Source organism: Thalassophryne amazonica, chromosome 20 (genome assembly GCF_902500255.1).
Source record: "Thalassophryne amazonica chromosome 20, fThaAma1.1, whole genome shotgun sequence".
Lineage (NCBI taxonomy): Eukaryota > Metazoa > Chordata > Actinopteri > Batrachoidiformes > Batrachoididae > Thalassophryne > Thalassophryne amazonica.
The window spans coordinates 15,013,679-15,040,191 of NC_047122.1; the positions used below are offsets into that span (position 1 = coordinate 15,013,679).

Genomic DNA, 26,513 nt, shown 5'->3' on the forward strand with positions numbered 1-26,513 from the left:
GCAGGCTGTAACAGAGGGATCCAGAAACAACAAAACTAGGTCAAAAATGGCAAGGTAATCAGGACAATAACAACAGGCTGGAACGAGGCTTGCAAAAGACGATGAACGGCACCGGAGTGAAGAAAGTGAAGGGCTTAAATAACTGACAGAGTAATCAGGGCGTAAACAAGGAACAGGTGCGAGGAAGGTTCTGGAAGGAGGTTTGGTCAGGTGCATCAAAGAAGAGGGAAGAGAAGCAAGAGCGTGAGTGAGTGAAAAACAAAGCAGACCCAAAGCAAGAGGAGTAAGTGACAGAAAAAAACGATAGTGAAAAATGTCACTAGTGCCCCCTAACATGCGTCAGGAGAACTGCGTGGCTCAGTTGGTGCCTTTTTGCAGCTGTTTTATGATCGTGTATGTGTGTGAAACACAGTACATTATGTGCATCAGCTAAACCAGTGGTGTCCAAACTATTCCAGAAAGGGCTGAGAGGGGGCAAGTTTTCTTTGCAGTCACTGACTCCAGCAGGTGATTTCACTGATGAACTCATCCCACCTGTTCAAAGGGATGTTAACAATGAGGTGCCTGTCAGCTGCTAACCAGAGACTTACTGACAGCTCACATAACACAGACACAATGGCACGTTGGTGTGTGTGCGCTGGATGGACAGGGGATGTGTCCGCCGACAGGAGTGGCTGTGAAAATCTTTGGTTCTGGACGTCCCAGCTGGAGAACACGTACCGTGTTTGGACGGACATGAACTAACAACTGTCCACTGTGACACGTGTGTGTCTCCTTGCTGTCCTCACGTGGACATACCTAAAAACACATACTGCTGTTATGATGGGCTGTAGCGAGCGCGCGCACGGCATGCATATTGACAGGCTACCCCAGGTGAAACGGACCATCAGATCATAACACGCAGTGGGCGAGCTGAATGTCACATCACCCACGTGAGCTCTGTTCCACATGATGCGGTGTCTGTTCTGTGGCATGCCGTCCACAAGACACCAGTCTCGGACCGGACACGCACGTGGGGCCAGCTGAACACACTGCCAGCAGATGGACATGATAAGAGCACCCTGCTTCTCATTCATGTCATTTCATGACTGTCTGTGACCATGGGTCACCTACAGAGGAACAGATGGATCATACTTGTATTGTCCGCTTGATAAGAGGATTCAATAAAATGCAGTGTTTTTATATAGTGTGTGGTTTTATTTTTTAAAATACGTCAATGTCCTTCTTGATTTCAAGCATTTTTCCGCACCTTTCACAGGACAGCAATGGTAGCTCAGTGGTAAAGTTTCTGGCTAGCAATCAGAGCTTTTGTAAATTGCAGATTCGGATCCCGTGGGTGGCATGTGTTTTTCTTTTTTTTTATCACAGCAGCTGCGTGATGTGGTTACACATACTCCAACTGCTCGTACCGTGTTCCTGCTATGACGGTTTCATGCACAACCCGTTGTAGCGGCATCGTTCACGCCTGCCCATCGGCTCAATGTTTTCGTGGTTCACTCCTACGAGCTGTTCCCCCGTGATTCACCCTGATTTGTACTTATTTGTACTATGTGTGAAGGGGCCCTAACAGAGAACAAGACCACTGACAACAGGAACATAACCAGATAAAACACAAAAGATAAATGAGAAACAAAACCAGAGAATCCCATAACAGACCAAACCAAACTAGATTTAAATGACAAAAGTATAATTGTATGAAAAATAAAACATTAGAATCATCAGAGAAAACCTGGATATGGGGATAAACCAAGACATAAGCCCTGGGGCGGAACCTGACACTTTGGTCCCACCTTGAAATTTTCAGGATATGTTTGGGACACATCAAACATAGAGTAATTTTATGAATGGCAGACATAAAACAGAAATCGCACACAGTCACTTATTTGTACATGCATGTTGTAGATGTTTCCCTTTCACACATCATGTATGAGCAAAAGGTTGTTGGTAAAACCTCATTTGTAAATTACAGTTTTAAATTTAATGCCAGACTTTATTATTATTATTACTTAATTATCACAGGGTTTATGTCTTTTATTGTTGCAGGTCAATACATTCCACAGATGAACTCCACTTTAGGAACCAACTACTTTGACCAAGAGTATAAGATGCTGAAGGTCGTGCTGAGAGGCTCTAAACCGGTGGAGATCTGAACCATTCCACTTCTCGTCATCTCCTTCCAGCTGCCTGCAATGACTGAGAATGAGTTCTACAGAGAAACTCTGATTCAGAATCTTATTATATTCCTTAAAATTCCCCAAAACATGATCCGGATCACCAAAATCATTCGGGAGGATGGAGGTGCACGCCGTAGGAAGAGGTCAACGGGCCTGACGGTTGAGGTGGAGATCAAAAAACCCTCTGTGCAGCAAACAACCAATGGCACCGACGGTCAGTCACCTTGAAGATGAGTTAATTCAGACACACTCCTAGCATGCATACACGCTCATCCGCGTACAGACCATATGCTTACTGTAGGCTTTAAACATGAATTTCGAAAAAATTCCATCCTAGATGTTTCAACTGTTTTCATATATTTCAACACTACAGTGGGCAAATCAAGTGGAATGTTTGAAATTGTTTGTGACATATTCAGGTCTCCTTAACACAACTGCCTTCCTTTTGAAACAATGCTGTAATAACACAGTTGCTGAGACGCGCCTGGGAAGAGTTTATGGAGTCACGAGGTCCCTGAGCAGAGGTGTTGGGTGCCAATACCTTTTCAGATGGTGGCGAGTAGGTGGAGAACAAAACAGGCCAAAAAAAGGTGGCAACTTTTTCATGTGGAATCTCACTGAATTGGTCCTCCCGACACGTGCACGCATAGCGGCGGACTCTCCACTGACTGTCCCCCAGAGTGGCAGCAAAGAATGTGGTCACAAATCTCGAGCAGCCCGCACATAGACTGAGAGCCATTGACATGCCACGCGACACACATGCGAAAGTCGATTGCCGCTGGTGTGACCTTTGCAGGTGCAAGAATTTGCCCGTGAATACCTACGTGGAACTCTCATAGATGTTGCGTGCCACCTGCACGGCTGAAATGATGACATGTTTGCACACACAGTGCTCAGGATGGGTGTGGATGATTGCATTGTTATTATGTGAAAGAGGCTATGAAAATTCTGAGAACATAAGGCTGAAAAAGCACCGTAAATAATAATAAACAAGAGCAATCAGAGATTTCTGATGTCCATTAATCCGGATCCAGATCACTTCCAACATTCAGTGGAGTCTTTCATGCCCTAATATCTATCTGTGGTGCAAATTTGGTGCAAATCTGTGAAGTAGCTTTCACGTAATCCTTCAAAGCCTATATAAAGTGAAATCTTGATCCAGAATCTGGATCCGGATCCATATCACTTTGAAAATCTAATGGAGTCTTCCATGGCCTATTGTGGATCCGTGGTGAAAATTTGGTGAGAATCCGTGAAGTAGTTTTGACATAATCCTTCAAACCCTATATAAAGTGAAACTTGATCCAGATCGGGATTACCTCCAAAATTGAATTGAATCTTCCATGGTGTATAATCTAATATAATATCTAATATAATATAATCTAGTGTTGAAAATTTTGTCAAAATCTATGCAGTAGTTTTGACATAATCCTGCTGACAGACAGACAAATAAATAAATAAATAAACACTGATTTTATTATGTCCTTGCCGGACATAATAAATAATAAATTAATAATAAATAATTTTAAAAAACAAGAAACATCTGGAAAGCCACTCACAGGCTTGTAGAACATTAATATTATTGTCCCCACTGGTTCTGTTGTCCTCTTCTCTGCCCAAGCACCATGATCTATTCAAAGTGCTCGATGCGCGTGCGGGCTCTGTGATCCTATGAAAGTGCGCCAATAAAAATAAAATAAACAAAGCCAGAGTGCTGGCAAAGTCCTCATTCCCCACACAGATGATGTCCATTACGCTTTCCATGCATGCATTAGGGTGGGCACCAGCCAGCTGCATTAAACTTATTTCCACTGCTGTCCTCAGAGAAATAGTCACACCATAATGCACGAATGTCTTTGCAGATGTCATTCACAGGTTGTCGCAGCCCAGTGACATATTGTGTCAAATGAACAGTTACTTAGGGCCCCTTCACATATAGTGCAAATTTGGTCGATTTGCGCATAAAGTGCGCATGAAGCAAGAATCGCAAGCAAAACGAGTGCACATGTGGCGTGCCAGTGTCAGCTCCCCCCACAACAGATGTGTGTGTGTGTGTGTGTTTTACGCGCTCCCCCTGGCCCTCCTAACATATCTGTGCATGTGGTTCACCCCCCCCCCCCCCCCCACCACAGGCATCTCTCATCTGATCACAGAATGATATCTTGGTCTGTGCGCTGACGGGACAGGGGGCGTGCCTAGCTGCCCACAGCCCTTGACACATCTCCCGATCTGGACATCACAGCTGCAGCACACGTCCCGTGTTTTGATGGGCATGCATGCGTGTGTGCTTGTGTGGAAATACAAGTTTCCGTCTGGTAATCAGAGCATGAAGGTTTGAATCCTGTGGCATTTTTTTTTTTTTTTTTTTTTTTTTTTTTTTTTATTTAACCAGGGTTATTTAACCATGGGCTTCTGTTGCGTCCCCTTTTATTTATTATTTATATTAACAGTGATATTCACTAATTATACAGCTGGTTTTTATTTTATTTTCCTCCACATCAGCGGCGCGATGTTGTGCACCTCATCCCATGGAACACAGTGCGAGCAGCTGCAGCATGAACCGTCGCACCGGGATTGTGCACACCTTACCATCGGTGCAATGTTTCATGGTGCACTCATACGAACTGTTTTGCCGTGAGTCGCCCTGAGTTGTACATATTCGCACTATGTGTGAAGGAGTCCTTAGTGAGACTCAGATGAGGAGGCTTATTTGTGTAATGAGTCCTAGTTGCCATCCAGGACTTGTAACAGGTCGGGTCTTGGTGGATGTGTGGACAGGCACCATGAGTACGTGTGTCCAACACATGACCTGTCAAAATAGATGATTTTTCTGTTGACTATTTTAGCAGCAATTACTTAATTAACTCATTTATTTAACGTCCAGTAATTGGCAGGTGATTGATTGGGGGAAAAACTTCAAATAATGTTTCCTAATTTTCAAAACATTTAATTATTGTGCATTTAATTAAATGTTTTGTTAGTTCTGCTTGACAAAGCTGGCTCATGTATAAAAACTACTGATTTTAATATCAGATTCTGTACTTTTGTTTGTTTTTTTTCTGTCTTCTCAGATGAAGATCTTCAGACTTTGACAAATACTGCTGACAGTCTCAGTCAGGCAACTCTTACTGGCAACTTCAGCACATCAGTCGGCTTCAATGTTTCTTCCATGGGCGTCAGGTTACCTCTTCCCTCGCCCTCTGACCCAAAATGGGTTGAGGTGAGGCACCGATCGAGGCTATTAAGCCACAGTTGGGTCCAAAGTAAATGTATATGAAGCAATGATAATTACTTTTCAAGTAACTGTGCCTATAATTGATTGCTCTTTGAAATCCCAGAAACAAACTGTAATTGTAATCAACTGCTTCGCTGCTTGTTGGAACAATGGCTTTTCAATACTTTTCAAATATTTAAGGTGTATTTTACTAATAAATATTTCCATCAAACTTTCAGTGATGTAGAATCATAGCTGTCTGTCAGTTGATTGTCCATTGTTGTGGGCACTGAACAACTCATATTAGTTGAGGTTATGGATTTTTAATTGACTTTATTTGCTTGTTGCTGAGACAAAGAATTTTGAAGAGCTCTTAACAAAACACAGATTTGCTCAAAGATTTGTGCTTATTTGTTCTCTGTAATCAAGCCAACTGCAGTGGAGACTGAGGTCTTAATTACCTGTGTGAGCAGTTCCTGATATAGGATATTTAACATTAGCAAAAAAGTAATTGCAAAAGTAATTGCTTTAAATGTCATTTATTTTAAATGTAACTGTATTCATATTTGCAATCACATTTAAAGGTAATGTTTAATCAATTACTTTTCTGAACACACAGTAGTAATTATAATAGATGACTTTTAAAGGTAATTGTATTTGTAATAGATTGCTTTTAAAAAGTATTCACAGCACATTACTTTTTCAACATTTTATGTTACAACCTTTTTCCAAAATGGATTAAATTTTTCCTCAAAATTCTGCACACAGTACCCCATAATGACAGTGTGGAAAAAATGTTTTGTTTTTTTTAGATTTTCGCAAATTTATTCAAACAAAAATAAAAAAGCTAAGAAATTACATGTACGTAAGTATTTGCCATGAAGCTCAAAATTTACATCAGATGCATCCTGTTTCCACTGATCATCCTTGAGATGTTTCTACAACTTAATTGGAGTCCACCTGGAGTAAATTCAGTTGAATGGACATGATTTGGAAATCACACACCTGTCTACATATAAGGTCCCACAGTTGACAGTGCATGTCAGAGCACAAACCAGGCAAAGGGTGTTAATAGTTAATAATAGTGTACGTGTGATTTCTTAGTTTTTTATTTGAATGAATTTGCAAATGTTCTTGATGTTGTTATTATGGGGTGTCGTGTAGAATTTTCAGGGAAAAAATGAATTTACTCCATTTTGGAATACGGCTGTATGTAACATAACAAATTGTGGAAAAAGTGAAGTGCTGTGAATAGTTTCTGGATGCACCGTAGACCCAACTCTGCTGTCAGGGTTTTTTGTTGTTTTGTTTTGTGCCACTGATCACATTTTCTGCCAATATGCGAGAGTGTTAAAATCTTTTGCACCCACTCTTTGTCATGATGATGTCTTCCATCATCAAGCATTTCTCCAGACCTTTGTTTTGTTTTTAATCTGCTTGAAATCTCAGGTAGCCGGTGCTGAGGTGTCGAGGACCACGCTCCCAGAGAGCTACGTGTCCACTGTGGACAGACTGGTGGTGATGGTAGACCCGATAGCAGGGGAGATCATGGGTCTGCTCCACCAACAGCCCAGTGTCATGGCAGTGGATAATGAGGTTTGTTTGGATGTCTCTTCTCGAGAAAGGTTGTATTTTATTAAAAACTATGACAGCTTCTAACAGCAACATTAATGTGAACGTAACAGCACAAACGTCAGAGTGCTTGCTGTGAGTGAACTTTGACCTTTGTCATGTCTGCAGGGTAAATGCGTGTCTGTGGGCGTGAACACGCTCACCATCACAGCCAGCTTGAAAGACTCCAGCAGAGCAAAAGTGGACGGACTGTCAGGAAACACCACCATCCTGTTAAACTCCTGCTGGGCCAACTACACCAACCTGTCCATTCTCAGCACTGGTGCGTCTCCACTTATTCACCCTCAAATCCTGTTTTAGTTTTGGACTGTGTAGACCTCAGATTACTGCAGACATGTTCACCTCTGAGGTCTGATGGGTTTTTATAGCTCTGTGAAAGCATCAACTTTCCATTAAAAAATTAGCTTTATTTTCCCAACCTTGGAGTCGTCATCTGGGCCTGGGTAGGGATAATGTTTGTGGTTGACCTCATCAGGAATGAGCTGACTTTTTCCCACCCAGCGTAGTAACGTAATAACACCTGAGATGAAGGTCATCATAACATTGCCATACCTGGCTATGGGAAAAATGTAAATTGTCTGTAAATTCTACAACATTCATACAGTTATTAATATCAAAGTAAGTGATGTCAGCAGCCAGAGCCTAAATGATGGCCTACAACACTCACCTGTTTGAGAAGAACTTCGCTTGTGTGCTGGTATCTCTGCTCTCGCTTTGGTTTGCAGCACGTACCAGTGCTTTTCACACTCGGCGCGCACAAGGAGAGGGAACGACGCACTGATTTGTTGGGTAATGCGCCCCCAATTCTGCCTCTTCCCTTGTGCTGTGGTTCCTAGACCCAAATTCCCTCTTAAAACTCTTTCATTCTCCTCCACAAGCTGTGTCAACAGCACGCACTGTTCGTTTGTCCAGTTGGTCTTTGTAGTTCTTTCTAGTTTTTTTTTATCCATGTCGTTATTTGTTTTGGTCATTCTGCCAAATAAAACTGCTTTTTATAAGAATGCCAGTAATCACAGGACTTGCTGACAGCTGAGTCTGCATCCACCATTAATAGCAAATACATTAAGTAGTAAAATTACTAGCATGAAGAGTAAATATAACAAGATAATCAATATAATCGGCATGTCAATGAGATACGTTCAAACATTTTGAAGTTGTGTAACAATTCATTAAATTTTGTTGAGTTTCGTCATCATGACATTAAATTATTTTCAGAATTACCGTATTTTCCGGACTATAAGTCGCACCAGCCACTTTATCCATTATAAAGAAAAATAAAGCATAAATAAGTCGCACTGGACTATAAGTCGCATGGACATACAGGTATGTTAACATGAAAAGTTCAGATGATAATATTGTGACGGCTACCGTTTTCGGATGCATATTTCACCAGTCGCAACTTGTAATCTGCAGAGTATGATTTTCTTTTTGGTGGCATTTTTCAGGCCTTCTCCGTTGTCTTAAGTTATCAGTAATGTTGAAATTTTTATTTTTCTATGGTAGTCAGAAGTCGCAGGAACAGTCACACAAGCCTTGAGTGCCCTCTCGTGAGCTGCATTTTACCTACGGATATGTTTGTATTTTGCGGCCCACATTGCGAGCCGAACCATAACCCGCATCATCGCTGAACGGTTCTTTTCTAACATATTACCCGCTGTGGACCATAGTACACACCAGGTGTCAGCTGTCGATGTTCGTGCAGCACCTACCTGCGCAGCTCATGACCTCCCGTGGTGTCGACGCCAGCTCCTTCCAAGTGCAGATGCTAATCCTCCGCCGTCGCTCACCCAGTGCTCCCACGCAGCTCTCAGCGTCAACTTAAACACTCTACTCACACTGATATCCAAGGGTTGAAGCTGTTTTGTTAGCCCTCCCGGAATAACAGCAAGCACCGTGTTCGTCTGCTTCACACGCTGTTTCACAATCATTGTCTGGGTGAGGTGAGGAATACGTGTACAATGTGCTGTTCTCTGATTGGTTATCGCGACCAGCGTGACCTATAGGGCGGCCGCCATACTACAGTGTCCATGATGCATTGCATTTCCGTTTCCTGTGGCCATTTTAAAACATAAAGCGACTCTGTCACGTAAATTGTTTTATTATGGTAAATTAATTGAGAATCTACCAGTATATTTTTCATTTATAAGTCACTCTGGTGTATAGGTCGCACCCCCGGCCAAAACATGTAAAAAAGTGCAACTTATAGTCCGAAAAATAAGGTACACATTTCTTAATGCAGTCCAGGTTATATGATCAGATGATTTTACTGCCTGTTCATAACTAGGAGCGCAGAGCGCATTTGTTTTTTCCTCTTTCCCTTTTTGTGACTATCAATCACAGCTCTTAGAAGACTGCATCATACCTAGCAACGGGGTCAATCCCACCTCCTCACAAAGATAAATGTTTGTCCACTCTTTGCTCAGAGTTGCTCCCAGAAAAGTCCTGGATCACTCTGAAGGGCTCCGTCACACTAGAGCACGAATGCCATATGAATCACATGAACTGAAAAAACAAACAGAATTCGAGCTGCATTCATACGGGACAGACATTCATACAGCCATGTTTGAATGCCGTTCAAATACCCAGAATGTGTTACGAAGCTGGCTCAAATGATTCATGCACATTTGGAGAGCAGCAGATCCCGAATCCAGGTTGAATAGCCAGAGTGCAGGTTGAATGACAAAACACACCACGTAACATGAAAAAATAAAACAGAATAGAATAAAATTAAAAAGACAAAGAATAAAAATAACAGCATGAAACCCCACAATGCCAGCAGAATGCAGAATGTGCCTCCAATGCTGTATGTGTTGCCCAAGGACTGGGTGGAAGGCAAGCGGGGGGGAGTGCGTGGTAGGGCAAGCACTATTGTCTGCTCTGTTGAAGACCTGCCGTGTCACACTGCTGGGTGTTGAATGACATCCAACCCATGGACCGATTACATGTAAACCAGGGTTAGAGCATGACACGGGAGTGGATTTTCACTCCCGTCCCATCCCGCTCCCAGAAAAAAAATCCCATCCTGTCCCAAAACTGGACTGGAGTAAAAAATAAATCCCATCCCGTCCCACTCCTGTAAAGATAACTCCCAGTCCCACTCAAAATCAGTCCTACTCCCATCCCACTCCCGTATGTCTCGCGCCGTGATGATCAATCAGGGACTGGATATGTGGTGACGTGGAGATGTCTGCAGTCTGACTGAAGATGTGAACATGTCCTGTATCTGGTAGCAGCCTGTGAGCAGGACTTATGTCTCTTTTGTCCTTTATTTCACAATTATGACAGTTTTTGGAGCGAACAGCAGCACCACAGCAAGCAGCAGAGTTTCTTTCTTTCTCTTTCTATTTTACGTGCGCGCGCAAGCGAATAGTCTGTGGAGAATATTTTATTAACGCCTATTGTCGCATATATGCTACAATATTTGACTCAAATATGCAACATACCATTATTATAACATAACAAATTATTACCAAAATACCAAAATTACTATTTATTTTTTGTGCAAAAGTGTAATTAATAATCTCAACATTTTTTACCATCTACTTAAAGGCAAAAACACACACAAAACATTTTTTTATATACAGCTATATAAATTCAGGCATTAAGGGGTTAACTACACAGATATAATAAAACAAATGGTGACTGGTTTCTAAACACAATTATGACAGAGTTTTGGCGCGAGCAGCAGCAGGAGCGGAGTTTCTTTTTCTTTTTATGTTACGTGCGCACGCAAGCGAATCGTCCATGGAGATTATTTTACTTATTAACTACACAGATGTATAATAAAACAAATGGTTTGGTGGAGGAGCGAGTTGCAGCAAGCAGCGGCGTTTCTTTTTTTTTTAAATTGTTTACATGTGCGCGCGTGAACGGGACAGTTGGTCCTCAAGTTGGGTCCTGCAGAGGCGGAAGGACCGCTGAAAGCAACCGTCATCCAGACTCGGCTCCTGGAGCAAATAATGATACTCTCTGTATTGGGAGCTTTCCACAACAACTCGCTCCGTGTGATTAAGGTCTGTCATGTTAACTTGACTGACAACCGGAGCCGGTGAGCGGAATGGAAGCTCCTCCTATTTGATGACGCACCGGGGCGAATTTTTGCAGCAAAAGCAGGGCAACACACCGGGCGAAGGAGGCGCGTCCGTCGCCACGTGACCCCCGTAAATTTGTAGCGTCTGATCGCGCCCGGTGTCAACGCGTTTTGGTTGTTTCAAATAGATGAAAATCATCATCTATTTTTGGCATTCCCGCTCCTGCCGCTCCCGTTAATTTTTATTCCCGTCCCATCCCAATCACGGGATTGATAAAATTTTGACTCCCATCCCGCGGGAATCACGTGACCCACGGGAATTCCCGAAAAATGTCATCCAAATGTTGTACGAGGCATTCGAGTGCAGCTTGAATTTGCACGACTGTTGTTGTAATCCTCATTCGGGCTCATTCGTGCTCTAGTGTGGCAGGGTAGGAGGTAAGATTACTTGCTAGGAATCTTTTGGCTGAATTGAGAGCTCTCTGAGAGGATTCTGAGAATCTTTGTGTATTCGGGCCTAGGTAACTTTTCTGACACCTCCTGCTTAAAACACAAAAAGCCAGAAGGATTGTGAGGCCCTGCTTTCACAGTCAGCATTCATACTGAAAATCAAGATCAATCGAATTTGTAAAAAAAAAACAAAGCACCAATTTTATATACAGCTGTACACAGATGACCAGAAGAAATATATTTCAAACAGCTATGGTCAATATATAGATCAGATTTTTAAAAAATGGTTCAAAAAGCTCTACAAACTAAAAGTAGTTTTGCGACAACCAAATCTAGTTTCTTAATTGTATCTTAAATTAAATATGAGAACTTATTTGTTCTCGCTGAATGAATGCTGTCCAACTATATGTCTTTTTGGGGGACGTGTAAGACGTGTCAATTTTCCCTATGTATCATCCACACCCTACAGATGACAACCTGACTATGGTCTTCACACTAAATCAGTGGAATGTTCAGTCACGAAGTTTCACTGTCAGGGCAACTTCACCCACAAGCAGCACCTCCACTGGAACACCAAACACCACCAGCAGCATCACCAATGGGATAGGATACAACACCACCACCGAAACAACATACACTACCACCACCACCAGCACAACTGGGAATGTGAGCACCACCACTGGGACTGGATCCTCAAACGCCAGCATCACAGGGACAGGACCCTCCGGCACCACCGCCGCCGGGACAGGACCCTCCGGCACCACCGCCGCCGGGACAGGACCCTCCGGCTCCAGCTCTGTTGTGACTGCTAGTTACCTCTATATATTTAGCTTGGTCTTTGCAGTAGTGTACTGCTCAGACATGGTTGTTTTTAGAGTCAACGTAGTGATTGTATGAAAATATGAAAGACACCAAGGTATCCTGACTGGAAGCAAGGTTTCCAGAGTCACACTTCACTTCTGTTTGTCACAACTGTTTCACATTTAGTATACAGTTTTGTGTGTACCATTTTCATTTGTTACTCATTTATGGCCCAGTCCCACTGGCGTTTAGGAAGATTTGCACATGAATTGTGCACAAAATTGGTGTATATTCGCTAAACATCTGCAGTATTCATGAAACATGCTTGTATGAGTCAGCCGACATCCACACACATCCGCAATTATCTGCAGAGGCACGTATGTCCGTTGCCAGGATTTTTGAGCTGCACAAAATTTTGGTTGTGGATGACATCCGCCTTACAAACTCAATACATACTCAATCTATGCACTGTATATCCACTGTTATCCGCTGATATCCACAACTGACAGGGTATTGTGGCTTGGCAGCGGACTGGGACAGTGTGTAAAACGAATATATAGCATGCCTATCACGTCCACATCACAAACTAAAATAATTTTTATCAAATGCATACAGATTGGCCACGAATAAAGTGTTTGTATTACGTCTGCATTACATCTGATTTGTGGACAATTTGCGACTGCATAACAAGCACTTCACGTAAACCCAAAGTACTATATAAATGTGGCAGAAATTGACATATTTGCCAGTCAGTGCCAGTCCAGCTAAGGAGGAGTACAGATGTAGTTATGGATCCCCAAAGACGTAGTGTGAGAGTTGCTGCCATCCAACAACGTACCAATCAACTTGTCCAAGTCCAGGAACGACTTCCAGGACTTCATCGACAGCAGCGGCGTCAGGGGGTGGGGTGGGAGACCTGGCCCTTTGTGTTGCTGGAGGAGGTGGGGTGGGAGATGGAGCCCTCTCTTCTGCATCAGCAGCAGCCTTGTGCCTCTTCCTCCCCTGCTTCTTTGACGTCGGTCGTCTAGACATGTCGTTGTGGTGTTGGTGTGACTAGTGGCCCGAGTGCGCTTCTTTTATGACTGCAATGCAGATGCCGCGCATGTGCAATACAACCGCTGTTTCCGCAACACGTGCGCAATGCATCCGTAATTCTTCTGTGATAATCGCAATGCGTCCGATCCGTTTCCTCAATACATGCGTTATACATCCGTGATTGTTCATCATATATTCACTATACATTATTAATATATCTGTAATTCATACTGAGACATTTGTCATTTTTAAGCAATTTTGTTGCGGACGTCAACGAACACCCGACTTTTGTATACTCAATTCATGCGCAATTAATCCTCTCCCCAGTGGGACCGGGTCCTTAGATCTGAACCTGTGGATTCTGCAGGTTTATACTCATAAAACAGATTTCGTTGACTTATCCATGAAGGGTGAATGCTTGTTTGCAACTTAAATGGTAAATGGACTGCGCTTATGTAGCACTTTTCTATCTGCATCAGACGCTCAAAGCGCTTTACAAATAATGCCTCACATTCACTTTGGAGTTTATTTTCAGTTTGGAGGAGGGTTTTTGTTGTTTGTTTTGTTTTGATTTATTGGTGGGGGGGGGACTTTATCATTCATTAGTTTTGATTGTCTGCCTGAGATATCCGCACATCAAGTGAAACATTCATATAAATGTAGCCTTTTAATAACCTGATCACCTAACCTAATAAAATTTATTTTTTTATTGATAACATAAACTATTTTTGAGTGGTATTGCAAATATTGGCAGCATCAGAAAATATTTTTATTCTATGACGTGCCAAATCACTCCTACCGGTTGTTAGAATGCTGGGCCTCTGCTGGCATGGATTGACACCTGTGTACCAGCACAATTCTGGTAAAAGCTTCCCAGAATCGTACAACCCCTGGCAAAAATTATGGAATCACCGGCCTCGGAGGATTTTCATTCAGTTGTTTAATGTTGTAGAAAAAAAGCAGATCACAGACATGACACAAAACTAAAGTCATTTCAAATGGCAACTTTCTGGCTTTAAGAAACACTATAAGAAATCAGGAAAAAAAATTGTGGCAGTCAGTAACGGTTACTTTTTTAGACCAAGCAGAGGGAAAAAAATATGGAATCACTCAATTCTGAAGAAAAAATTATGGAATCATGGAAAACAAAAGAACGCTCCAACACATCACTAGTATTTTGTTGCACCACCTCTGGCTTTTATAACAGCTTGCAGTCTGGGGCATGGACTTAATGAGTGACAAACAGTACTCTTCATCAGTGGCGATCGGCCCATAGGGGGCGCTCGGGCGCTGCCCTCCTAGATGTGGAGGGGAAAAGTCATAATATATATATATATATATTTAAAAAGAATTATCAATGTCAGTTTTACCTACTTGTGTGTGCCTACATGTAATATGAATGATTAAAACAACACTTCCTCCAACTGACTCTCATTCAACAGTGCATTTCCACAGACAGAAGCAGAGAACGTATCATTCCTCGTCTTGGGCGATCATTCAAAGCGCCCTTGAAGTGCAGCGAAATAACCAATCGTATGTAGTTACTAGGGAAAATTAATAAATATTTGGCAAATCAACATTGCCAAAATTAATGGCTTTGGGGCGCCGGAATTTTAGCCCTTGCTACAAAAATGCGGGAACGTTAGATTACAGTCAGTGATACACGTGACGCTGCAGCTGCTGTCAGTCAGTCGGGCAGGAAGAGATGATGGTGACGACGACATTTGGGTTATATTTATTTATTTTTATTTTGTCTCCGTGTGTTTTGCTGGAGTAAGTTGAAGAACTCTTCAGAGGTTTAAAACGGGACAAAACTAATCAAATCAATGACACCAAAGTTTGGCGGGGATCCTTTTGGAGGCGCATGGAGGTGCGCACATCAGATCTTTCTCGTGGTTTAATGACAGTTGCACATCCCGGTTGGAGGTGAGTCGTTTGTCTGACTCGTTATAAACCGTGTCAGGCTTCATTCACACTGTCAGCGCGCACACGTCACGGAGGCTGCTGATCTGCGCTCTTTACTGCGGGGTGGAAAGGAGCGCATCCACCTGTGCCAGCTGCAGACTGACTCCTCTGGATCCACTTCAGCTCAGGTGAGCTGACGAGCTGCTCGGATTTATTCCCGAATGTTGCTCCTGGTGTGGAAACGAGGATGAATATTTAAGATAAAACGAATGAGTGATGTTTTTTTTTTGTTTGTTTTAGGGGGTCAAAGCTGTGATCTTTTTTGGGACAGCAGACCAGTTATAATGGTAATAGGGGAGGCCGGGGCTGTTTGTAACAGTGTTCAAAGCTGCTGGTATTTTGATTTCACTTTACACGTTATGAGGATCAGTTCACAGAAGTGAAATATTCTTTGGAGTATTCCACACTCTAAAACAAATTATTTGCTCAGTTTAAAAACAAAATAAAACAAAACCCTAAAATAGCAATTTGCATGTTTTTTAAATAAATTCTAACTCAGCCACTGAGTTCACACAAGACACTTATAGTCAGACAAACCCAAGTTTAGCAAAGCATTTAATTAAGTGGTTTTGTATACTTAATTTGCTTTGTCCTCTACACTGTTAATTAATTTTAACCAATTTAATTTAAAGGTTTTGGTGTTATTAGTTAAGTTATTTAATTTAAGTTTTTCTAGCTTACTTTTTGCCTCCATTCCACTCAGTAATGTTCATGCAAAATATTACCTTAATTTTCTCTCACTCTCTCACACACACACACACACACATTCTCTCTCTCTCACACTCACACTCTCTCTCTCTCTCTCTGTCTCTCTCTCACACACTGTCTCTCTCACACACACACTCTCTCTCTCTGTCTCACTGTCTCTCTCTCACACACTCTCTCTCTCTCTGTCTCGCTCTCTCCCTCTCTCACTGTCTCTCTCTCTCTCTCACACACACACTCACTCTCACACACACCCTCTCTCTCTCTCACTCACACACACGCTCTCGCTCTCTCTCACTCTCACACACACCCTTTCTCTCTCTCTCTCACTGTCTCTCTCACACGCACACACACACACACACGCTCTCTCTCCCTCTCTCACACTCAAACACACTCTCTCTTTCTCTCTCTCTCTCTCTCACACACACGCTCTTGCTCTATCTCTCTCTCTCTCTCTCTCACTGTCTCTGTCACACACACACTCTCTCTCTCTCTCACTCTCACACACACGCGCTCTCTCTCTCTCTCTCACTGTCTCTCTCTCACACACACACACACACACTCACTCTCTCTCACTCACACACACGCGCGCTCTCTCTCACTCTCTCTCTCTCACTCACACACACAAACATTCACTCTCTCTCTCTCTCTGAAGGTGGTGTGAACATTATAATATGTACATAATGTTCTTTTGTCAATTGAAGAATTTTTCCACATTTTTAAAGAGTGTAAATTTGGTGATATTTTCTATTTTGTTAAGGTCGGTGTCATTGTGAACCCCAGGATCTGTTTGTCTGAAGATAATGGCAGTTCAGTACAGTTTGGTGTACTATGTGTGTAATTGGTGTCAAATGGTGAAATGAGTGTTGTATTTGATACTGTTCCTTTCCAAAGTAGAAATGGGGCCTAATATAGCCGTAAATGGTTAACTTTATCTGTAAAACTGCTGATTTTGAGAAGGACATGAAATGATTATTGTGGAATTGTAGTAATTTTCCGACTGTTCACTTGAATGCCTGTACTGGACAAGACAAGGGAATCTATTGGCACAGCAGCCCCACCAAGACTGTTTTTCACCAGCCGCCACTGCTCTTCATCAATCTGGCTCCAACTTTCTCTGATTGCTGTTGCCAGATCAGCTTTGCAGGTTGGAGCCTTGTCATGGACCATTTTCTTCAACTTCCACCAAAGATTTTCGATTGGATTAAGATCCGGACTATTTGCAGGCCATGACATTGACCCTATGTGTCTTTTTGCAAGGAATGTTTTCACAGTTTTTGCTCTATGGCAAGATGCATTATCATCTTGAAAAATAATTTCATCATCCCCAAACATCCTTTCAATTGATGGGATAAGAAAAGTGTCCAAAATATCAACGTAAACTTGTGCATTTATTGATGATGTAATGACAGCCATCTCCCCAGTGCCTTTACCTGACATGCAGCCCCATATCATCAATGACTGTGGAAATTTACATGTTCTCTTCAGGCAGTCATCTTTATAAATCTCATTGGAACGGCACCAAACAAAAGTTCCAGCATCATCACCTTGCCCAGTGCAGATTTGAGATTCATCGCTGAATATGACTTTCATCCAGTCATCCACAGTCCACGATTGCTTTTCCTTAGCCCATTGTAACCTTGTTTTTTTCTGTTTAGGTGTTAAAGATGGCTTTCGTTTAGCTTTTCTGTATGTAAATCCCATTTCCTTTAGGCGGTTTCTTACAGTTCAGTCACAGACGTTGACTCCAGTTTCCTCCCATTCGTTCCTCATTTGTTTTGTTGTGCATTTTCGATTTTTGAGACATATTGCTTTAAGTTTTCTGTCTTGATGCTTTGATGTCTTCCTTGGTCTACCAGTATGTTTGCCTTTAACAACCTTCCCATGTTGTTTGTATTTGGTCCAGAGTTTAGACACAGCTGACTGTGAACAACCAACATCTTTTGCAACATTGCATGATGATTTACCCTCTTTTAAGAGTTGATAATCCTCTCCTTTGTTTCAATTGACATCTCTCGTGTTGGAGCCATGATTCATGTCAGCCCACTTGGTGCAACAGCTCTCCAAGATGTGATCACTCCTTTTTAGATGCAGACTAATGAGCAGATCTGATTTGATGCAGGTGTTAGTTTTGGGGATGAAAATTTACAGGGTGATTCCATAATTTATTCCTCAGAATTGAGTGAGTCCATATTTTTTTCCCTCTGCTTGGTCTAAAAAAGTAACCGTTACTGACTGCCACAATTATTTTTCCTGATTTCTTATAGTGTTTCTTAAAGCCAGAAAGTTGCCATTTGAAATGACTTTAGTTTTGTGTCATGTCTGTGATCTGCTTTTTTTCTACAAAATTAAACAACTGAATGAACATCCTCCGAGGCCGGTGATTCCATAATTTTTGCCAGGGGTTGTACAAGTACACAGCCTTGACATTAAAAAAATTAGCAGATGTCTTGATTTTTATGAAAGTGTTTCGTTTTGATTTCATTACATTTTGGGCAACATCTGCTTAAAGAGGGACGAGACAGAAAATTTTCAAATTAAAGTGTAGCATTGGAAAACTACATGAAACATTTGGCTAAATTTGGAATGGGGTGAAAAAGTTGTATCAGGTGGCTCCAAAAAATGTCCACCCAAATTCTTTTTGGTTTATTTGTTTGGCAGAGGTCTGCACTGATTTTCTAGTTGAAGTACCACAAGGATTTTGTAATTTGATTAGTTAACACTGTTTGATTTTCAATAAATTCTGCCTTAAACCTCTTTGTCGTATGTTTTTATTATTAATCCTGTTAGTTTTGTGGTGGCAAGGGTTGGTGCAGTTGGTTGCAGTGTGGAAGGTTCTCGGTTCTAACCCCAACCCTGCCATGTTTCTCTTTATGTAATGTGGAGTTGTGTCAGCAAGGGCATCTGGTGTAAAACTTGTGCCAATTCAACATGCAGATCCACCTGGGATTTGCTGTGACGACTCCGAGTGCAATCAAGGGAGCAGCGGAAGGGTCTCACCAAAGAGGTTAATAAATGAGAACTAGAATCCGAACTCCCAATGCTGCCTACTAAACGCAAATGTCCCTTCATAGATAGCGACATGACGCCTCCTAACCAGGCAAAATATTGGCGAAGTTCCTGGATGTTAATGCATTTTCAATGGGGATTTGCAACTGAACACACACAGAAAAACGCTCGCAAAATACGTGTTAAAATGCCATTCTGACCTGGATATCGAGCCAGTAAAATTTATTTACATTAAATTATATAAGGAAAGTATTACACTTACTCTGACACCCACACATTCCCAAATACTAGTGTTGAAAGTTAGACAGATCTGATCTGTTCCAGATGTGCTGCTGAACTGATCTGCTGCTGTGTTCAGTGCAGCGCGGCTCCTAAAACCATTACATTTATATATATATTGTATTTTTAAACAATTATCCTTTATTGACCGAGTTTCATTCATGAAGTCAGTGGTGTGGGTGTACGTCTGTGTGTGGGTGTCACTGTAAGCGGTCATTTTAATCTGCGAGCAGCGGCTCAGTTATTTAAAGTATAAAACAAAAACAAAAAAATAGTCTGTTTTGTCGAACAATTTTAATTACTAATGACAAGTATTTTAACTAGACATCAGTCTAGCAAGGGAAAATATCAACTAGACATAAGTGAAAAGTTAAGTCCGTGTCCTCGGACGACGCAGGCAACATACACCTGTTAATCGACCAAATGTCATGGACAAAATGACAAGAATAACCAAAACCACTTACTTATGGAAGGAAATATTGTCTCCCTTCTTCCTCTGTTTGTGGCTTTGCCAACATGCACAGCTTTTTTATTGGCATATTCCACCTGTTTCTTGACGAGACTAATTGAGCAAATATGCGCGCTTCCAAATGTGTTGCCCGAAATGGGGGATTTTCAAGTTGTCCCTAGACAGCGCCTACATGTATGCATGATGATGTCACAACTCTATCTGGTTAGGAAGATGTGGTTTCATTGTCCTTGCCTCAAGTGGAGGAGTTTAAGTATCTCGGGGTCTTGTTCACGAGCGGGGGACGGATGGAGCGGGAGATCGACAGACAGATCGGTGCAGCGTCTGCAGTGATGCGGTCGCTGTATCGGACCGTCGTGGTGAAGAGAGAGCTGAGTAGGGGGGCAAAGCTCTCAATTTACCGATCGATCTACGTTCCGACCCTCACCTATGGTCATGAGATTTGGCTCATGACCGACAGAACGAGATCGCAAGTACAAGCGGTCGAGATGAGTTTCCTCTGCAGGGTGGCTGGGCGCTCCCTTAGAGATAGGGTGAGGCGCTCGGTCACTCGGGAGGAGCTCAGAGTCGAGCCGCTGCTCCTCCACGTCACAAGGAGCCAGCTGAGGTGGCTCGGGCATCTTTTCTGGATGCCCCCTGGACGCCTCACTGGAGAGGTGTTCTGGGCATGTCCCATTGGGAGGAAACCCCGGGTAACACCCAGGACACGCTGGAGGGACTACGTTTCTCGGCTGGCTTGGGAACGCCTCGGGGTTCCCCCGGAGGAGCTGGGGGAGGTGTGTGTGTGGATAGGGAGGTCTGGGCGGCTTTGCTTGAGCTGCTGCCCCCGTAACCCAACTCCGGATAAAGCTGAAGAAAATGGATGGATGGATGGATGGTTTCGTTCAACAAGAACTGTCAAGAAACTTTTTCATGTGTGGTTGGAGTTGTGAGGAGGTAGAAATAGCCTTTTGAATGAGTGAATCACAATGTCAGTCACACGAAATCAAATAATAGTGAAAACATGTTCATGGCGCCCAGAATGTTGGTATTTTGGTCATTGAACTTTCCTAGCAACAAAGTCCTGGTTACACGGCACTAACAAAGGACACTGAAGCCAAAACACAATAGTCAAGCTGCACGTTTGCATGAAATCTGTGGATGGAGAGGATCTTTAGTTATTGATCCGTTCAGATATTGTCAATGTTCGTGCAAGACGTCGGACTCTGGAGATTGGATGAAGTTGGACGACAATCAAATGAAACTATGATGGTACGGAAACTAAGCAATCAATCAATCAATCAATTTTTTTATATAGCGCCAAATCACAACAAACAGTTGCCCCAAGGCGCTTTATATTGTAAGGCAAGGCCATACAATAATTATGTAAAACCCCAACGGTCAAAACGACCCCCTGTGAGCAAGCACTTGGCTACAGTGGGAAGGAAAAACTCCCTTTTAACAGGAAGAAACCTCCAGCAGAACCAGGCTCAGGGAGGGGCAGTCTTCTGCTGGGACTGGTTGGGGCTGAGGGAGAGAACCAGGAAAAAGACATGCTGTGGAGGGGAGCAGAGATCGATCACTAATGATTAAATGCAGAGTGGTGCATACAGAGCAAAAAGAGAAAGAAACAGTGCATCATGGGAACCCCCCAGCAGTCTACGTCTATAGCAGCATAACTAAGGGATGGTTCAGGGTCACCTGATCCAGCCCTAACTATAAGCTTTAGCAAAAAGGAAAGTTTTAAGCCTAATCTTAAAAGTAGAGAGGGTGTCTGTCTCCCTGATCTGAATTGGGAGCTGGTTCCACAGGAGAGGAGCCTGAAAGCTGAAGGCTCTGCCTCCCATTCTACTCTTACAAACCCTAGGAACTACAAGTAAGCCTGCAGTCTGAGAGCGAAGCGCTCTATTGGGGTGATATGGTACTACGAGGTCCCTAAGATAAGATGGGACCTGATTATTCAAAACCTTATAAGTAAGAAGAAGAATTTTAAATTCTATTCTAGAATTAACAGGAAGCCAATGAAGAGAGGCCAATATGGGTGAGATATGCTCTCTCCTTCTAGTCCCCGTCAGTACTCTAGCTGCAGCATTTTGAATTAACTGAAGGCTTTTTAGGGAACTTTTAGGACAACCTGATAATAATGAATTACAATAGTCCAGCCTAGAGGAAATAGGCTGAAGACAGAAAGCAAAATGTATTATGGACAAATTGAAGTTGTCATCGGGATTCGTTCACATTTTTCAACAGTTTGAAAATTCTGACGAAGCGCCAGCTACAGGAACGAAGCTGGATGACAGTTAAACAATGTTGCTGAAAGTCAACGTAAGTCCAGATTTTTTGTTTCATTTTGGCTTTGGTGTCCAATGAAGCTGGTGTTTCCAGTGAAGTCAAACACGTGAGCGAGAGGCTCACGAAGCGGAAGTCTCTGCAGCACAACTTGAAAATCATACTGTCACGATTGCCACTAGTTTAGCTTATGGCAAGCTAAAAGTGGATGCTCTCGTTTTGGACTATCTTCTATACAGTTTTTGTATATTCTGTGTTAGTACGTGCCCGCGGCTGACGTGCTTGATGACTTCCTGAGCAAAACGTAGTTCCCAGATAATTGTGATATTTGGCACAAGAACTTGTGTATCTCGTGTGTTTTTATGCCAAAATGATCGTAAGTCAATACACTCATCCAGCAGCATCTTCTCATGTCGTCAAATTCATCGTCAGTTTGCAAACAACCGGAAAATGGCACAGGGGAAAGTAGTCCGGTGAGCTCAATCTGTGGGCGAGCTATCCCACAATGCCAAAATAGCAGAGATGACACTCCAACGAGAGCAGCGCTGAGAAGGGTGCTTGAAAATTGTCCATTAAATTGGAGACCACGACTCCTTTCTGGGACACAGCTCAGTGCGACGGACTCTAGTTCTCATTTATAACCTCTTTGGGTCTTACTTATTGTTAGTTTTGCGGTGGAAAACGCTGTCATGGTGCTGAATTGCGCTGTTTCCTTTATGTTTGCTCACGGCTGACCCTATTCGCACGGTGGCTGTGTCCATAACTCTCATTTCACTATTTGCACGGCAAGACTCTGGTGGCAAAACTTGGAACTACTAAACACACTGCATTCAAGATGTCATAAGTCCTTTAATATTTGTCCGATTTTGAAGATTTTTTTTTTATTTTGAAGCTGAAGATGTCTTCTGTACATTGTACTAATCGATTTCATCATATATACAATGTAAACAGCGCGGCAAAATGTCAAAGCGAAAATGTCTCACACTTCTTGCTAGGTGAATAGTGAAATGAGAGTTATTCGCACGACAGCCGTGCGAATAGCCATTTGCTTTGCTCACATATGACACATAGTTCCTGTGGCTCGCTAGAGGGCGCAATGAATTCCAAATTAACGACAGGGATTGCTGGAATTTTCAGAAAATGTCATTTTAAAATCTTCAGCTGAGGGTCATTTGTGTTTTGTGGAAACTATCCACAACACTTTTGTGGTTTTAGAGGTTTTAGTGCGCTTTTTTCTTCAGGTTTGAGGAGGTGACGCACATGATCAGTTTCTTTTACAGCCTTCAATTAGACTGAACGATAATGGGACAATGTGGGCGTGTCCTTACCTCCGTCTGACTGCGTCGCCTGTCACGAGCCGTACGTGCGCACTTTGCGGAGCAGCTGCAAAGTGGATGCAGAGTCCAGCTCCGGTTCTGGTGTCGGTCCTCCGGCCTCGAGTCGGCTCACCGGAGGATGGATTTCTACCACCTGACCTTCATCTGCGGAGCGCTGCTGTCTGCGTGCAAAACATCCGGCAACAAAAGGAGCAGCAAGATCTTTGATGTGCACGAGACAACAAAGCACTTTGACATTTGGAGAAGGAACAACAGAGCGTCACAGAGGGACGTCATCGAGCCTCACAACTACATGATGTCAATTTACAAAACTTTCTCTGCTGCCGAGAAACTGGGACTCAACGCCAGCTTCTTCCGCGCGTCGAAAGCCGCAAACACGATCACGAGTTTTGTGGACAGGGGACAAGGTACGTGCGTGCGTGCGCGCGCGCCTTTGCATTTACCCACACAAGTTAGAATAAAAACAATAATTCACGCAGTATGTTAAACCAGAAAAAAATATTATAGCTTATGAAAATTTAGCCTTTAAAGTCATAACTGATTTTTTAAAAATTTGAATTTAGACGTGTTTTAAAGAAAAAAGTCCAAATGTCTGTTTTTAAAGTCCAAAATTACGACGGCGTACAATTTTTTTTAGACTTCGAGAATAAAGTCGTAATTTTAAGACTTCGAGAATAAAGTCGTAATATTATGAGAATAAAGTCGTAATATCACGAGAATAAATTCGTAATTTTACGAGAATAAAGTCATAATATAATATTTCGACTTTATTCTCGTAATATTACGACTTTATTCTCAAAGTCCAAAAAAAAAAAAGAAAGAAATTCAATGTGGCCCTAAAACTCCGTCGTACAAAATGAGAGAAAAGGGGGAAATTTGAACATTTTATGTCAACACTGAAATACTACACAAAATTTGAAACAAATTATTAGACCTGAAGTAGAACATGTTGAATTAGTGAATGAAATTTAAAGTAGTACTTTTGACTTTTTAAAGTTTTAAAGACTTTTTGAAGAAGTCATCTATAACATGCAAGTTCTAATGACGAATATTAAGTCAAAACTGCGACTTTTAAAGTCAAAAGCATGAAATAAAAAGTTTAAACAGCGAGACGGGCAGGGGTCGTGGCTTAGTTTGGGTTCTGCGCGGAAGGTTCCCGGTTCAAATCCCACCCCTGCCACATTTCTCCATATCATGTCCATGTAATGTGGCATTGTGTCAGGAAGGGCATCCAGCGTTAAACTTGTGCCAAATCAACATGCAGATCCACCTTGTGTGGCAATCCTGAGTGAAAACAAGGGAGCAGCCAAATGGTCTTACTTTACTTTAAACAGGTATGTTTAAAATATTAATTTTCTAAGTCATAATTTCACAGGGAAAATTCAAACATTTGAGTTTTTGAGTCAAAACAATGATCTAAGTCAAAATTATGAGAAAATAAATAAAAATGCTGACTTTAAAACTCAAAAGTATGACATGAAAATTGTATTTTTATCTCATATTTCAGATTTATTTGGATTTTTTTTTTCTCCATTATGTGGCTTCACAGAATTATTTATTTATTTTATTTTTATTTATTTATTATTATTTTTTGGCAGGACCATGTTTCCAAATATTTTCTATCTTTAAAAGAGTTTTTATGTGAGTTGTGAGAGAATCTATGGAATTATTTGTTTACATTTCCCAGTACGGCTGCTCAGTCATGAGACTTGAGCAAATTTGAGTATAAATTGTGTTTGAGCATATTCAACAATGTGTATTTAAAGTAAAAAAAAAAGTTGGCACTGACCCCAATTCTGACATTATCTCTGTGAGAATACATCTGACGCTTCTGTTTTAATGCATTTCACAGATGACCTCCCACTCTCCCCTCTAAGAAGACAGCAGTATCTGTTTGCCGTCTCAACCCTCTCCAAAAAAGCAGAGGTGCTGGGAGCTGAGCTCAGGATATACACCAAATTGTCTGGGAATTTCAGAATATTAGAAACAGAAGCCATCGACATCCAACTCCTCTCCTGCCACGATCAGCAGCTGCTCCACTCCAAAACGCTCAACTTCCAGGATTCCCGCAAGCCAAAATGGGAGGTGTTGGATGTGTGGGAAATATTCAAAGTGACTCCAGGGAAACACTTGTGCCTGGAGCTCCGGGCTGTGTTTGACAACAATGACAGGGAGCTGGACCTGAACCTTGTGGGCTTGCACCGGCATGGCCGGCCCCAACAGAAGAAAGCCATCTTAGTGGTGTTCACCAGGTCTAAGAAAAGGCAAACAATTTTCAGCGAGCGGAAAGAGCGGAGGGTGATGCTTGGACTCAAAAAGAAAGAAAAAGACAAATGGTCTGATGATAAAGGCAGCAGGAGACGGAGGACGGCGACATCAAGGACCCGCCATGGCAAAAGATATGGCAAGAAATCCAGATCCAGGTGCAGCAAGAAGCCATTGCACGTCAATTTCAGGGACCTGGGCTGGGACGACTGGATCATCGCCCCATTGGATTACGAGGCGTACCACTGTGAAGGTGTCTGTGATTTCCCCCTGAGGTCCCACTTAGAGCCCACAAACCACGCCATCATCCAGACTCTGATGAACTCCATGAACCCCAGCAACATGCCGCCGAGCTGCTGTACCCCATCCAAACTCAGCCCCATCAGCATTCTCTACATCGACTCAGGAAACAACGTGGTCTACAAACAGTACGAGGACATGGTGGTGGAGTCATGTGGCTGTAGGTAGAATTGTTTTACTTCACGCTGAGAGTCAGCAGGAAACAGCAAGACAGACTTTTTAATTTATTTTTATCTTTTTTTAGCCAACGGATTTTGATAACATTTGATGACATTGGGCCTCATTCACGAACAAATTTGTTCCTAAGTCCTGCTTACAAAGTGTTTATAAAGACTGTGGCATTCATGAATGTTTTCCTGTCCAGAATTTGTTGTTAGGCTCAATTCCTACGAACATTCAGGAGCACTGTTACGCACATTTCAGTGCCGACACGTTGTCACATTGGTTGTATTGTGTGCTTATGTGAAGGTCATTATAATACATTATCATATACCTATAAATGATACACCAATATATAGAATAAATAGCAATACACCCTTTTCGCAGACGGGTAATATTTTTCATACCACCCGAGTAATCA

The 26,513-nt window shown here is 42.3% G+C and overlaps 1 protein-coding gene, 1 long non-coding RNA gene and 1 pseudogene across 2 annotated transcripts; 2 read left to right on the forward strand and 1 right to left on the reverse strand.

Moving 5' to 3' along the window:
• The window catches only part of LOC117502381, a 107,917-nt pseudogene extending 95,520 nt beyond the window's left edge, over positions 1-12,397 (forward strand).
• A 3,009-nt stretch (positions 12,398-15,406) lies between these two features.
• LOC117502074 lies at positions 15,407-25,336 on the reverse strand. The gene is made up of 3 exons (XR_004558171.1): positions 25,219-25,336; positions 19,685-19,702; positions 15,407-15,418 (listed from the first exon to the last, which is right to left on the reverse strand). It is a non-coding gene; the product is annotated as an uncharacterized LOC117502074 (long non-coding RNA).
• Positions 23,400-26,150, forward strand: gdf6b (growth differentiation factor 6b). Its single transcript, XM_034161084.1, has 2 exons — positions 23,400-23,775; positions 25,221-26,150. Exons 1-2 carry the CDS (start codon positions 23,487-23,489, stop codon positions 26,099-26,101), a joined length of 1,170 nt encoding a protein of 389 aa, XP_034016975.1. The 5' UTR covers positions 23,400-23,486; the 3' UTR covers positions 26,102-26,150.
• Positions 26,151-26,513: the final 363 nt, after the last annotated feature.

Bases quoted from the DNA above. Each gene is read 5' to 3' on its own strand.
- gdf6b (XM_034161084.1), top strand. From the start codon at position 23,487: ATGGATTTCTACCACCTGACCTTCATCTGCGGAGCGCTGCTGTCTGCG. The intron at 23,776-25,220 runs GTACGTGCGTGC...TGCATTTCACAG, and splicing joins TTTTGTGGACAGGGGACAAG to ATGACCTCCCACTCTCCCCT.